This window comes from Brienomyrus brachyistius, chromosome 11 (genome assembly GCF_023856365.1).
Source record: "Brienomyrus brachyistius isolate T26 chromosome 11, BBRACH_0.4, whole genome shotgun sequence".
NCBI classification, from domain to species: Eukaryota; Metazoa; Chordata; class Actinopteri; order Osteoglossiformes; family Mormyridae; genus Brienomyrus; species Brienomyrus brachyistius.
In genome coordinates, this window is record NC_064543.1 from 10,718,730 (window position 1) to 10,732,150 (window position 13,421).

Below are 13,421 nucleotides of genomic sequence, written 5' to 3' on the forward strand. Positions count from 1 at the left end.
AACCGACACTGTGGGCCATGGGTGTGTTTCTCTGCGCATTGTAAATGTCCATCAGATGGCGCTTTCAAAACACTAACGTAGAAGTACTTGTTAAGTTGCCCACTTAAAAAATAATAATTTAATGACGTGCCGCTGCTAAAATACATTTTAGGAGTATACGAATATGACAGGTGTAAAACGCTGCCAGTGTTTCACCATCTACAACGTTACAAATAATTAACGATTAAAACAGTCCATGAATTTGAAAACTGTAATCATTATATTGTTAAATCGTCAATATTGCGAGTTAGAAAGTGTATCTGCAGTTTGCCCGTACTAAGCGCTCGTGGTTCATTCACGGCTTTGCTTCCTTCCTGATCGCGTCACGTTTTCCGAGTAGGACGGGTCTCCCCAGTGCGCTGTCCTTCGGCTTTAAGTTCGGCGTGAGGCGGCGCCCCGACTTTTTACCTGGCTGGACTTTTAAATGGATGACATACAAGTCTGTCAGCTACGTATTACAGCCGGTTAAACGTGTTTAGTGGTTTTTCCCCCGAGCTGGTTTACTAATACAGATATTAAGCTAATAAAGTATGGCTATTATAACATGCCGAGTGCAATACCTGGAGGACGCGGACCCCTTCGTCTGCACGAACTTTCCTGAGCCTAGAAGACCGCCGCAGTACGATTTCCACGAGAACCTGCAGCTAAGTGAGCAAATCGCCGGCGTTCATAAACTATTACAAGCCCCGCTGAAGGTAAGCATGACTATTCGTCTATGCGGTACAGTCATATAACACTGGAACGTCTCTTTTTTTGTTCAATACCTATTACCTTGAGTTTTTACGATGTATTTTAAATAATCTGGCACCTACGTTTAAATGCCTATTTCGTAAATTGTATTTGACCAGTTTTAATTGGCTTTAAAAGTTCTAGAATCAAAAACGAAACCCGACACTATCGGAAAATAACATTATTTGTTGACATAACCACTAATAAGCGATTTAATTTCCCCCTATGTTTAGTATTATTATTGCGCTTTTTGTGTTGTGTATGAACTCGTTTGTCCGCGTTAAAGAATTTTGTTAAACTTATGTATGTACCACTAGTTAACTGCATTTTGGTTTATCTTTGAGTGTTATAAATCTTAAACGCCTCTGATCGCGTTTTTTTTTTTTTTTTGTTTTTTTGGTAGTTGGGTTTCTTTAAATTAAAGGTGGTGCTTTATACTAAATGTAAAGACTTGGAGTTTGAGTTGCATTATATGTTGGGTGTGAATGCATGGAATGACCAAAATAAGTGACATATTTGACTTCAGTAGATCCAGGAGGTTACTTGAGATCGGAAGCCTCCTGTTGCTATACAGATTTTAATCTGTGTCTATTTAAAGTTGCTAGTGAAATAAAAATCTGACTTTAACTGCTATGCTTCAATGAGTCCTTTTCCAGGTAATATCGTGTGTATATTTATTTGGGCATGGAGTAAATTTAGATTTATAAACTTTGTACATATTTGCTATAATTAATGGATGCTTTGGGTGTGGAGGGGGCATTTTCAAATGGAATAGCCTATAGGGAAACTGCATTTCCCCAGTAGCAGGAAATGACTCCCTGGGGTTCTTTTGTCACCATAAGTGTAGCATGTCTACTTTTTTAACCCTGCTGTAGAGAGATGAAGCCTTTCTGCACTTTCTTGGCTGCTGCTGGAAGCTACTGAACCAGCAGTGTCTTCCGGGATGTTAGATTGGGCTTAATTGAGGCTTATTCTTAAGGAAAGGGTGGGATCTGGTAAGCAGAAGATAAGGGACAGGAATGTGATGCGCTTAGCCTGTTCCGTGGGGGATGGAGAGGTTGGGGTTTGGGTCAAAATATTTCCTCTATAAGAAAACGGGAGCCTAGAATTTTTCTACTCCTGCCAATGAATCCACAAAATCGGTCTGAACTAGCAGCTTCTTGCATTGTGTATCAGACAATATTTGCAAGACAGGTCTGTTGTAATTGCTTCTCTCCTTTAAGCTAACTGAATGTACAGTGTTATTCCCGTATTAATTTTTTTGGTTGGTGGAGGGCCCTGCTTATATTGAGTATGAGGGGGCACCTCTGCATGTTAATGTCTCAGAAGGCCAAGTTCAACTTAAATACATTATTTCCTGAGACATATTTTCTCGTATAGAGAAGGCTTTGAAGGTTGCCATGTCAGGTTTGTGAATTGTTTTAAATGCTTTTGAAACCAAGTGTGAGGAACTTCCGAGGGCTGCGGCAGCTTGTTGAGGTTCCTACTGTGTGGGACACCAGGTTAGGTCTTTCTTTCCAGCCTAGTGGATTCAAACCTTGGCCCTGGATAGACCCAGTCTCAACTTTGGCATCTGCTGAAGCATTAGCATGATAGAAATCCTTCCAACTCTGTGTTGGTCTGTTTGGTAAGCGACCTCTTCCTAGCTTCCACAATCCTCCTGAACTTCGAGTTAGTGCAGTATGTAGACCTGAAAGGATTGTGGGTCTTCAAGACCAAATTTTAAATTTTTTTTGTGTAAATCATTAGTAGATATTATGGCCATATCATCCCATAATATTTTTGGGTTGTTACTTGGGATGTTTGCACTCTGGATGAAGACCTCAGATCCACACGGTGTTTGCTGTGTTGTCTCCAGCTGGAAGAATGCACACTGCAGCTCTCTCCCGGGGGCAACTACTTGGACTTGGAGTCATCCCTTGCCGAGCAGAGGGACGACCTGGAGCAGCTCTACAGAGATGTTGCGTAAGTATCCATTCATTAGTAGAGCTGAGCCCCTATTCAATCTACCCACATCTGCTGCAGGTAACACTGCAGTTACAGGGGCACCATGATGCTGATCTTCACTGTTCATAATATTATTTTTTGAAGACTTCTAGAATAGATTTACATGCTTCAGTGTTCCACAAACACGTCATTTTTCTTATGTTGTACATATCTATTCACTCTGTCGACAACTCTGTCTAAAATGCTCTGTGCTTTAAACCCCACCCCTGATGATGCCAGTGTGTTCTGATTGGTCCGCTTACCCTTTATGTTCTGCCGCCATCTTGCATTCTGTAGACGGATCCTTGCTGGTAGGCGGTCAATAAGGATTGTGTTATGAGGTGACCTCACCATGTCGTGGAAGTAGAGAATGGAATTCCTACCAGGCGTTTCAGTCAGATTAGACGAGTGGTTTCTGAGAGGGAAAACGCGAAAAACATAACAGGTCCCCTTTAAAGCACCAATGCGTGAACTGATTCTCATAAGTACAGTGCTGATCTTGCCAATTGTCTGCGGCTAGGGAGGAGTAGGACGAGGTAAGGAGTGTGCACTGATTACAGCGCGTTACCGCACCCACCACCTCAGGGATGAGAACCTGAGTGCAGTCATGCAGGTGCAGCCATGCAGATGCAGCCAGTCATACCTCAGCACCACACTAGTCCAAATGGACCAGCCTGAGGTGTTTTCCAGTGGCTGGAGTGCCGATCCTACCAGCAACCCCCACATTATCCCTGTAAGTTGGTGGACCTCCTTATTGGGCTGGATGTAGGTTTAACGTCATACCCAGGATGAAGCAATTGCAGGTTAAGTGCCTTGCTCTAGGGCCCAACAGAGTAGAATCACTCTGGGCATTCACAGGATTTGAACTAGCAACCTTCCAGTTACTGGCAGAGATCCCGAGCCTCAGAGCCACCAGGGGAGTGTGATCTCTTAGAAAAGTTTCTAATGAGGGGTGTGGAACGAAATGGGACTAAACAGTGGGGTGTTTGTGTATTAGACCTCCGAGCTCTTTGAGTGGAGTGTCAGGGCCATGCTTAGGAATGACTGGCTACGCAGCAGTTAAAGAATGGGCCAGAGTTTTATGGGGCAGAATATTAACCAGGCCTCTCTGCTTCTGTAAGGGTTTGTCTCTGCCTCTTTCATGGTTACCTCCTTCACATCCTTTTCATAACTCCTGCACTATTAAAAATGGCGACAGTATTGGTGATGAAACATGTTGGGTGTCTCATTACATCATCAACACGTGGTCGAATGTATCAGTCATGATGATTTGGATTCTGGAGGCTGAAAGAGGCCCTTGATGTATGAATGCCCCATTAAAACTGAATGGATTTTTATGGGCTTCTAGTTTTATATTCAGAGTATTAACATATTCCCCTCTGACAGATGGGGATTGTTTGGTCAGCTGATCTGTGGGCCTTTCAATGGAAATCTTTGTCATCGTGGAATGTAATCTGAATTTAATATTTTTTTAGAAATATCAGAACCGCAGCATTTTTGACGCATCCATTATCGCAATAAAACGTGTGCAATTACGGCTTTGTTGCCCAGCAGTACAGTGGCGGAAGTACAGACCTGAATACAGCCCAATTGTATATGCAGTGGTCAGTGGCGTCACGACAAAACTCTGATTGGGGTGGTCATCAGGGGCCAGTTGTACTCATGGGGGTGGCCGCAATGCACCCTCTCTCTTCTATGGAACCACTTAGGTCAGGGGTAGGGAACCTGATCCATGGAGAGCCGGTGTGGGTTTTTGGGATGGCCTCTCAATCAGCCAATAACAGTGATTCCAAGAACTGGAGTTGAGAATCGCTGCTTTATTATTGGCTGATTGAGAGGCCATCCCAAAAACCCGCAGCCACACCGGCTCTCCCTGGATCAGGTTCCCTACCCCTGACTTAGGTAATATGGATTTCCTTTTTAAAATTTTGACATTGGATGACAACAGCGGTGGCCACAAATTTATTTGTGGTGGCCATGACCACCCCTGCCCCCCCTTTAGACCCCCTCCCCAGGTAATCCATGAGGGCTTGATGGGGATTATAGAATGGCATGAATCTAATACTGACCAGGAGGAAAAAACAATCGTTTTCTTAATGTAATTTTTATTCCAGTTTAGCGTAACTGAGTTGTTTTGTTCTTTTTTTTTTAATCGCCATAGCAACATTTGAACGGTAAGCGTTGTTTATGCTGGGAGCTGAGTGTGTAATTGTACGGCTTGTGTGTGGTTACGGCTCGTACAGCTGGGGGAAAGAGAAACAGAGCGCGTCATGTGAACTGGAGCCTGCTGGAAGGTGCAGGCCAGGCACTCCTCAGTCTGGCCTTTAAAGACACACACACACTTTCACATGTGGTATGGAGGAGGTGGATCGCCAGATCGATCTTGCTGTCACCCCCCAAAAAAATTCGGAACCAAGTTGCTCTTATTCTTGAGTGGGAACTGGAGCTCAGGTTCAACTGGGCCTGGCTGCTCTCATTCCCCCCCCCCCACCTCCCCCCCCCCCATCACACTACACACAGTATTTTAGTTATATACGCCATTTATTATATTGATTGTCCTTCATTGCTTTGCCCAGCGCCCCAAAGTAAATTCCTTGACTAAAAATTACTTAACAATGGATTTATGAATTAATAAATTTCATACCTCAAACCAACCATACAAAATTATATTTACACATTAAGATAGGGCTGTTCAATTATGGCAAGAATAACAATCACGATTATTTTGGTCAGTGGTGGCTTAATGGTTAGGGAAGCGCATTCGTAATTGAAAGATTGCTGGTTCAAATCCCCGACCAGCAAAGCACCACTGAGGGACCCTGACCAAGGTACCGCCCCCAAGCTCTGCTCCCTGGGCGCTGAATTAGCTGCCCCCTGCTATGTCACATATGGGTTAAATGCAGAGAACACATTTCATTGTTCTCCACTGTGTGCTGTGGTGTGTCAACAATGACAATTAATCACTAAATTCTAAAAAAAAAAAAAAAAAAAAATGCTGACATCATGATTATTTAACCCGATTATTGTTGACTTTGGAAATATCAGACATTTATCGAACTTTTTCAAAAAGCTTGTTCTTTTGGCATGACTTGTCAATGCACGTTACGTAATCGGACTGCTGTGCCAATTAACGTGGGGAATCCCCAGATTTACCTTGAGGTTGTGTTTGTATAGTTATAACGTGACCCATTTGGTCCCCTGCCCTAAGACCAGCAGACGTGCGAGTGGTGATTCCCACATGCCACGTGTCAGAGTCTGGGTTGCTGTTGAGGTTGCTGTTCAGTGGAAAATGTGCCTCCTCCTTCCGCAGACAGGGGAAACGGCCGATCTTAATCCTGAGGACCCAGCTGTCTGTCCGCGTTCACTCCATTCTCGGTAAGTACATAAATTCCTGGCTCCCTTCAAACAGAAAAATAGGAGCAATGAGGTGCTTTCCATGACGTAGGCCACTCCATACTGCTGTGACTGGAGTTTTGTATTTTGTTTTTTTAACTGCCTTATGACATCACATTCATTGCCATGGAAGCAGTTCTCGCAGTTTTTCCACATTTCACTACTTCAGCACCATTTTATTTGTCCTCGGTTTTGCCCTCCGATTTAAAACATCATAAGTTCCAATACCCAAGGTTGGCTGTGGGATTTCAAGGTTTTGTCTTTCAGTCTTTACTAAAAAGATGCAAGTGTTTAAGTGCGAAGCTGTTTTATTCGCTGTTTTCTGGGGGTCAGAGTGGCTTAGTGGGTACCGCTGGTGTCTCATTCCTCTGGGTTCAAATGCCACCCTTATTTTTAAAGTGAGGAGTTTGCGTGTTCCTTCTCTGTCACATGGGGGACTTTGGTTATCTCCTGCCATTCAAAGATGTGCAGTTTGGCGACCTGGAGTGAGTGCATGTGCCCTCATAATAAGCTGGCTTCCAGGTCAGCATTCCAGGTGCCGTGGGCTCCGTCTTCTACAATAGATTCCTCGTTCACTGTGAACTTGATTGGGCATAAATTGCTCTCAAAATGGATGGATGAATGGATATTTGTAGTTTTGAACCAAGCTGAAAGGGAGTGGATTTCCTGTCATAGGTGCAGTTGAATGTTGTATTTTAGTTTCTATAGAAACTTTTTAGTGTGTTTGATGGGGGCTGGAATCCCCATTTTCTCTCTGCGGTTTACTGAGGCTAGTTTTCTACGTGGGACAACCGGAAGCTGTCCCAGCATTCAGAGGGGGTCTTCCCAGTAAGGGCCAATGGTCTGCGAGTTCCAATGCTTAGATTCATCTCAACCTATAGAACCTCTTTTAAAAGCTGTTTAACATCCAGGGTGCATTTAGTTCTTTTCCTCCTGCCTGCGCTGTGCCATGGTTTGTAATGTCTGAAGGAGGGTTGAGTGTCACCTGGCACCCTGGCTTTAAAAATGTTTTAAAGAATTTGTTTTTGCTGTCTTTGAATAGATCTGAACCACGCCCTGTGCCACATGGTGTCGGTCTTTCACTGGATCGATGCTCCATTGTTCGTTCTTTGTTTTTATGAAATTCACATCCTCACACTAACCCTTCACCAGGTGGAGGCTCGGCCTGAACAAACTCGTCTGGTTTGTCACATTCCTGTCGCTCCGCCGGCCCACTGCAGCTCAGTCTTGTTTATAGTACGAGAGCTAATAAGACTAGTGGTAGCATTTGGCCATTAGTATTTAGTTTGTTATGAATAAATGTAGGGAGGCACGGTGGTACATTGGTTAGCACCGTTGCCTCACACCTTTGGGACCCGGGTTCGAGTCTCCATTTCTGCGTCCTGGGTTGTACCTGCCTTGTGCTGGTAGCTTCCACAATATGCTCCTGTGACCTTGCATGGGTCACAGAAAATGGATGGGGTGATTCAACAATGTATAAATGTGTATTAATTGCAAAAACGGTGAGCTTTGGGAAACAAATGAAAAGGCACCGTTTCAGAATATGGCGAGGTCAGTCTCAGGACAGTTGTGATGTCATATACACAATCTAAAGTATCTGCATGTGAATGCTGCCAAACAAATTCGGGTCCCTCTGATTTTCATGAAGACATGCTTTCTCTTTCAGGTGAGTTACGGTCACTCTGGGCTAGACAGTTAGGACTTCTAGGACACTATGCTACCTAAGTTAGGTCTGCTTCACTTGATGCCGGTTTCACTGTGCACTGTGTTCAGGGTATTCCGGTGAATCACTATTGACTAAATTTTCCTTGCAAATGAATCACATGGTTGCCTTTGTCATGCTATAATGGCTCATTTTCTGCTTTTTTTTCCCCCCAAGTATGCGTGCAAATAATCGAGAGATGAACATTCTTTTAGCATGTTTTGTTGAGGAAGAAATGGCTTCAGTCTTTCCTGTTTGGATTAAGCGCATGTGCCTCTGCCACGCTGACTCAGCCTCTCCCTCAACAGCTTCCAGAGTTACTGTATCTTGATGTTTAGCTAAATTAATGTGTGTCCTTTAGCCTCACTTCCCCTTCAGGGAGTCGCAGTTAAATTAGTGCCGCAGTGCAACCAGGTTGGAGAGGCTATTTGTTTAAAAAGCCACGCCCACATCCCCCGTGGGTGTTCAGTCACCACGGCGACATGAACGAAATCAACATAACCTAAGTGGCACTGGGGATGGTGGTATCCCCAGAGGGACACCCCCCCCCCACCGTCTCATGATGCTTGGATCATGTGACTGTCATCAGTCTTGAAGTGAAAGTTTTTGAGCGTGGGGAGGCACAATAAGGAAGTGTGTGGGAGTGGATTTGCCCCCATCTCTGTCTGTGGAGGTCCTGCTTTCCTTTGCCCATGTCATGTGCTGCTGGCTGAGGAACCATTCTGTCAGGCCCAGGACAGGGCCTCTGATTTTCATCAGGCTCTCTTCACCGCACGCATGCTGACGGTGACATGAGCAGCACTGCACTGTGACATTCCAGTCTGACGAGCTGTGTGCACAGGCCCCTCTCTGCTGTGAGACAAAGAGCTTTGCCTAATGCCATCACAAGTAAATGACACGAAAACAAGACTATTTTCCCTGTTTTTCTTTGGGCGTGGAAAGGGCCAGTAACTGCAGGTTCGATGTCTTAGCTGTCAGCGAGCCCGAAAATCCTGAGGCGTCCGTGTACATTTGATCACATGGAAACATAATCATTTCAGTCATACTGAAGTGGAATGAAATAGATCCACCCCCCTCCCTGTTATACATACACCCTCGGCACTGCCTTACCCTTAACTGCCGTAAAAGGAAAACGTAAAGTTAGGTGGTAGGCTTATGGTGTCCGTAATTTATTCCGTAAATTTTATTTTGTTAATTACTATAAAGAAATTGGCACTTTTGAATAAAAGACTTCTTGATGTTTGCATGTTGGGATTATTTTTTAAAAAGCTGTAGGTGTAAGTTGAGACATTGCTGTGTTCATCCAAACAGTTAACATCTAAGCTAATGACAACCCAGCCTAAGGTAAGATGATCTAAGCTTGTCCAGTTGGTGGAGTTCTGGTTAATTTGTGTAACTTGGAATTAATGGAATTAATCTGTTGGAAAAATGGAATTAAGTTTCCATAGTCTCCTTTAATGGTGAGGACAAGCTATATTACTTAGACCAAGTAAACCATTCTAGTGTTTAGTTGCCTGGCCTATCATGGCTGTGTTTTGGGAGTCATGATTGCTAATGAGCAGTTCCTTGTCATCAGGAATCCTCTTAAGAGGCAGCAGCAAGGGCTCATGGGATTGAAAGAAAAGGAAGCTAAAATGGACGTCACACTACAAGGCCTTGAAACCGGTCAGCTGAACCCAGTGATTAACATGAGATTCTTCAGTCAGTGGGTGTTGGTTTTTGGTTTCGTGAAAAATGCTGCAGCCAGAAAACACCATTTCTGCTTTTACTTGAAGCGTACGTTTCAGTGCGACATGCGGTGTTGACGTTGTTGAAATCATTTACGATGGAAAGCTGGCAAGTGCTGATGTTTTGTGTCTTTGCTTGGCAGGTGCTTGAGAATGAACTGCGTACGGTCAAAGGGAGCCTTATCTAACCACGACCTTATCTGAGGTGACGTTGCGTCATGAGCCCTCAGTTTGACAGCATGACTCCGCAGCGAGCGAGATGTGGCAACAGGGGCAGCCACGTTACTTTAAGTGTCGGCAGACAGCAGAACATTGGTGTCTGCACCGTCCCTTCAGTATGGGTGGGATGTTCATGCGGACAATTCTTGTCTCATTGCTGCACACATTGGCAGTAATGGAAATGTGACTGCTGGCTTCGCGCCATCAGAGTCAGGCTACTCTTGGTAACTTTCGTAGCCATACGGCCGTATATTTTGCTTGACAGGGTCCTTGCTTAATCGTTGAGATGCGATGAAGTGGCACAGTCCTTTCTGGAATCTGAATGTTTTCCAAAATGAATGGCCCCATAAGCGCCACCCCTCCCTTGAGTATGGGGTGGATTCGGGTTCTCTGCCATCTTTGGTCTGGTCTGAAGTGCCGCTGAAGCCATGCATGTGAATTGTGTTGTTCAGGATGGTCCCTGGGGACCTTCTCTCTTACCCAGTAAGCAGCTCTGCCCCTCAACCAGTTATATTTCAGTTCCAGAGATCTTGGGAATCCCATGTTGTTATTGGAGGATGTGTTCTCTTGGAGAAATTCACTTTACGCCTCCCCCAGCTTGTTCTCTGTAGGTGAGGGTTTTCCTTCATGGACAGGAGGGAGCACGCTGGCCGTGAATGGCAGCCGCCCATAGCAGCACCCAGGGAGCTGGGAGTTAAGGGCCTTGCTCAAGGACCTACAGATGTGCTCTGGATGGGCTTGAACCAGCAACCTTCTGCTCACAGCCCACTTAGCCACACGCTGCCCCTTGTTGGGTTTTTTTTTTTAAATAATAATTATTATTTAACCCCTTACCTTGTTCATGAACAGGTTGCATGCGGTATTACTTGACTGTAAAGGGTCCCTGAATGTGTCCATTATGGTTGTGGCCTTGGTAGTGCCCCAGTGTCTCCAAAGTAAGCAAGTGGCACCAGTATGTTTTAGGTCCCAGGCTCTGAAATGACATGGGCGTCACCCAAACTCTGGGCGTTTCCTGCCCGCGGCTGCCACTGTGTAAAGATGAAGTGCACGTCCTTTACTCTCGTGGAAGGCATTTCGCAGTCTGCTGCTTTTACCAACTCCGCCCCTCAATCCCCAGCCTTCCCGGCTGCCAAGCCCAGTCCCTCTCCCCGGCGCTCCTGCTTGGGTGCTGCCCAGATTCTTCTGTTGGTCACCAGCCCGCGGCGTCTGTTTTCCGATCCAACTCCAATCTCAAGGCACAGACCAGCTTGCCCTGTGTCATGGCTTTGCAGAATGTTACTGAGTCCCTGGTGGTTTTCCTGGAGAAGTATGAGCGTTCGGTCTCTAGAAGAAATGGTTGCCACAACATTTTTTCCCTGTTGAGTCACTGTTGATGAAAAATAATATTCTCTCTTCTTTCTCTTCATTCCATTTTGTGGGCTATTTATAACCTATTTGCATGTATGTGAGAGAATTCCTAAACCATTTGCAATATTATATAAAAGCATAATACCTGATCTGCTGACGTGTACAATGTGGCCAGTGATTCTGCCTTTGTACATCAGGAGGTCTGACTTCTGGATTATAATTTTTTTTATTAATGAGATTTAGGATTAACGGTGTGTGACGTGTCTGTTTTAGGTGCGGTCTCCCCATGTGCACAGTGGTGCAGTTTCAAAATTGACAGGACAAAAATAGAATTCTTACCTCAGTTTTGTGTTTCTCCACAGTTATGCTTAAATTAGCTTGGGGTTTTATACTAAATTTTGCACGTTTGCATTGTTCTACCAAGAAGGAACCTGGAATTAGACCCACGGAGCCGGTCAGAGGTTACATTCGCTGAACTGCTGTAGTTGGATAAGGCCGGTTCTGTTTGTCTGGTGTTTATACAAAACTATAGGTCTGGCTTGTTGACTGACGTCACTGATAAGTCATGTTGCGGAGCCATTTTCGTGTTAAATGTGTACTAATGGTCTTCTACCCAGTTCCACTACTATAGAACCTGTTCTGTTGCTTATCTGTCGGAACTGCGGCAAAATCCATGCAAAGCTTTTTATGTCCAGCCCAATCTTTGGGTGTTTGTTTGATCTTCTGGCAGCTAGACTATATTGCACTATTGAATAGGACATAATTCCAGTTGCAACAAGTTTGGATACTATCTCAGTTATCCAGAATTAATGATTTCTTGTCTTTTGCAACGTGGTGTCGACATGCCTTATAACGGTCACGCCGAAATGACTTGCGCGGCAGTGGAGAGCCAGATTTTATAAAGAACTGTAAGATCGTCCTAGTCTACCTGGCTGAAAATGCGCTAGGCTGCCCTTTGTATCGCGCTGAAAAGTGTAGTCGATAAGGTCTGCTACACACGAGCTATGCTTCCCGAAGATAACTTTGATGTTTTCGCAAGGCGTTCGCCTTTGGCTGCATTAAAAGTGCTACTTGGCCGTTCCTTTTGTTTTCAAGAGTTCAGCTGCCACATCCTGAGGAAAACATAACAGCAGGATATAATGCATGAAAAAACCTGCACGTTGCGATCTTTTTAGCCTATTTGCTGAACTGGAAAATGCTGAAAATATGGGGCTGTGTCAGCGATTGAACGTCTGACTCTAGCATAATTCCGCTGATTCTGTGCCATTACGGGCAGAACTGTGTATCGTTTGGAAGTTCTTCACTGCAGCAGTAAGGATTGGATTATTAGGAAACTGAACACAATGTAGGTCTTTCATACTATGAACTGACAATTAGGCCAGGGATGTCTCGGGGGGGGGGGGGGGGCATTTAAGGCAAGGAACTTGTTACTGTAAACTTCATCAGATCTGATTCCCATGTGGGATTCGGTTTATCAGCATTTCCTCGTGCAACATAAAATTTTATGATTCTTGAAAATATTTGATGCATTTCTAAATGTCGATATGCGGTATTTATGGCTGTGGACCAATTTCCCAGGGAGGGGCAAAGCTGGATGATAAACTCATAATTTGCTTCAGCTATGGCGTAACCCCTGTTACATTATACTGAACCTGTGTCCAGACGCTGAGCCTTAATCCCGCATTCCACTGCAGCTCTTCTCCAGACCTGGTGCTGCTCTTGTCATTCTGGACGTTTTTGTTGCTCTAAAGCCAAAAATGGCTGCCTCTTTGTTTCAGTTCCTCTGCGCTGTTTTCTTAAACGCAGCTCCACCACTGTACCTAAATAAAGTCCGTCTTCCTTCCGGTCCCTCCCGTGTCATGCGGTGGCAGCACGCTTGGAGCTAGCTCTACAGTCATGGGGATCAGTATTCTAGATGCAAACGGAATAGAATTTGGGCCGTGTCTTGCCTCTGCGTGGCTCTCAGGTGTGCGATTCCATCCCCTTCCTAGGCGTCCTTTGGAGCCAGAGGTGGCATGATGCTGAATGCATTGCACTCTATTTTATGTGGCCCCCAAGAGGAGCTCAAGCAAATAAGGCAACACCCCATACACAGTAGAATTTCATCCCATGTTTGTTCCCCCTTCCAACCCCAGGAATGTGCTGATTTGCTCCTCAGCTTGGAACGTTTGTGTTTGTTTACTTTAATCCTCAATGGCATGTTGTATTCAGTCTTCCAGACGCCAGGGTATCTGATGAAGTGATTACCACTCTTGATTCAGCAAGGGCCTTAGAAGAAT

The 13,421-nt window shown here is 44.8% G+C and overlaps 1 protein-coding gene and 1 long non-coding RNA gene across 2 annotated transcripts in view; both read left to right on the forward strand.

Moving 5' to 3' along the window:
* The first annotated feature begins 305 nt into the window (after window positions 1-305).
* The window catches only part of fhod1 (formin homology 2 domain containing 1), a 38,586-nt gene continuing 25,470 nt past the window's right edge, over window positions 306-13,421 (forward strand). The window contains exons 1-3 of the mRNA XM_049031543.1: window positions 306-734; window positions 2,627-2,733; window positions 6,065-6,129. Of these exons, the coding sequence (XP_048887500.1) occupies window positions 570-734; window positions 2,627-2,733; window positions 6,065-6,129 (337 nt within the window). The 5' untranslated portion in view covers window positions 306-569. The remainder of the gene's footprint in view (window positions 735-2,626; window positions 2,734-6,064; window positions 6,130-13,421) is intronic.
* Window positions 2,842-4,996, forward strand: LOC125752027 (uncharacterized). Its single transcript, XR_007400833.1, has 2 exons — window positions 2,842-4,463; window positions 4,657-4,996. It is a non-coding gene; the product is annotated as an uncharacterized LOC125752027 (long non-coding RNA).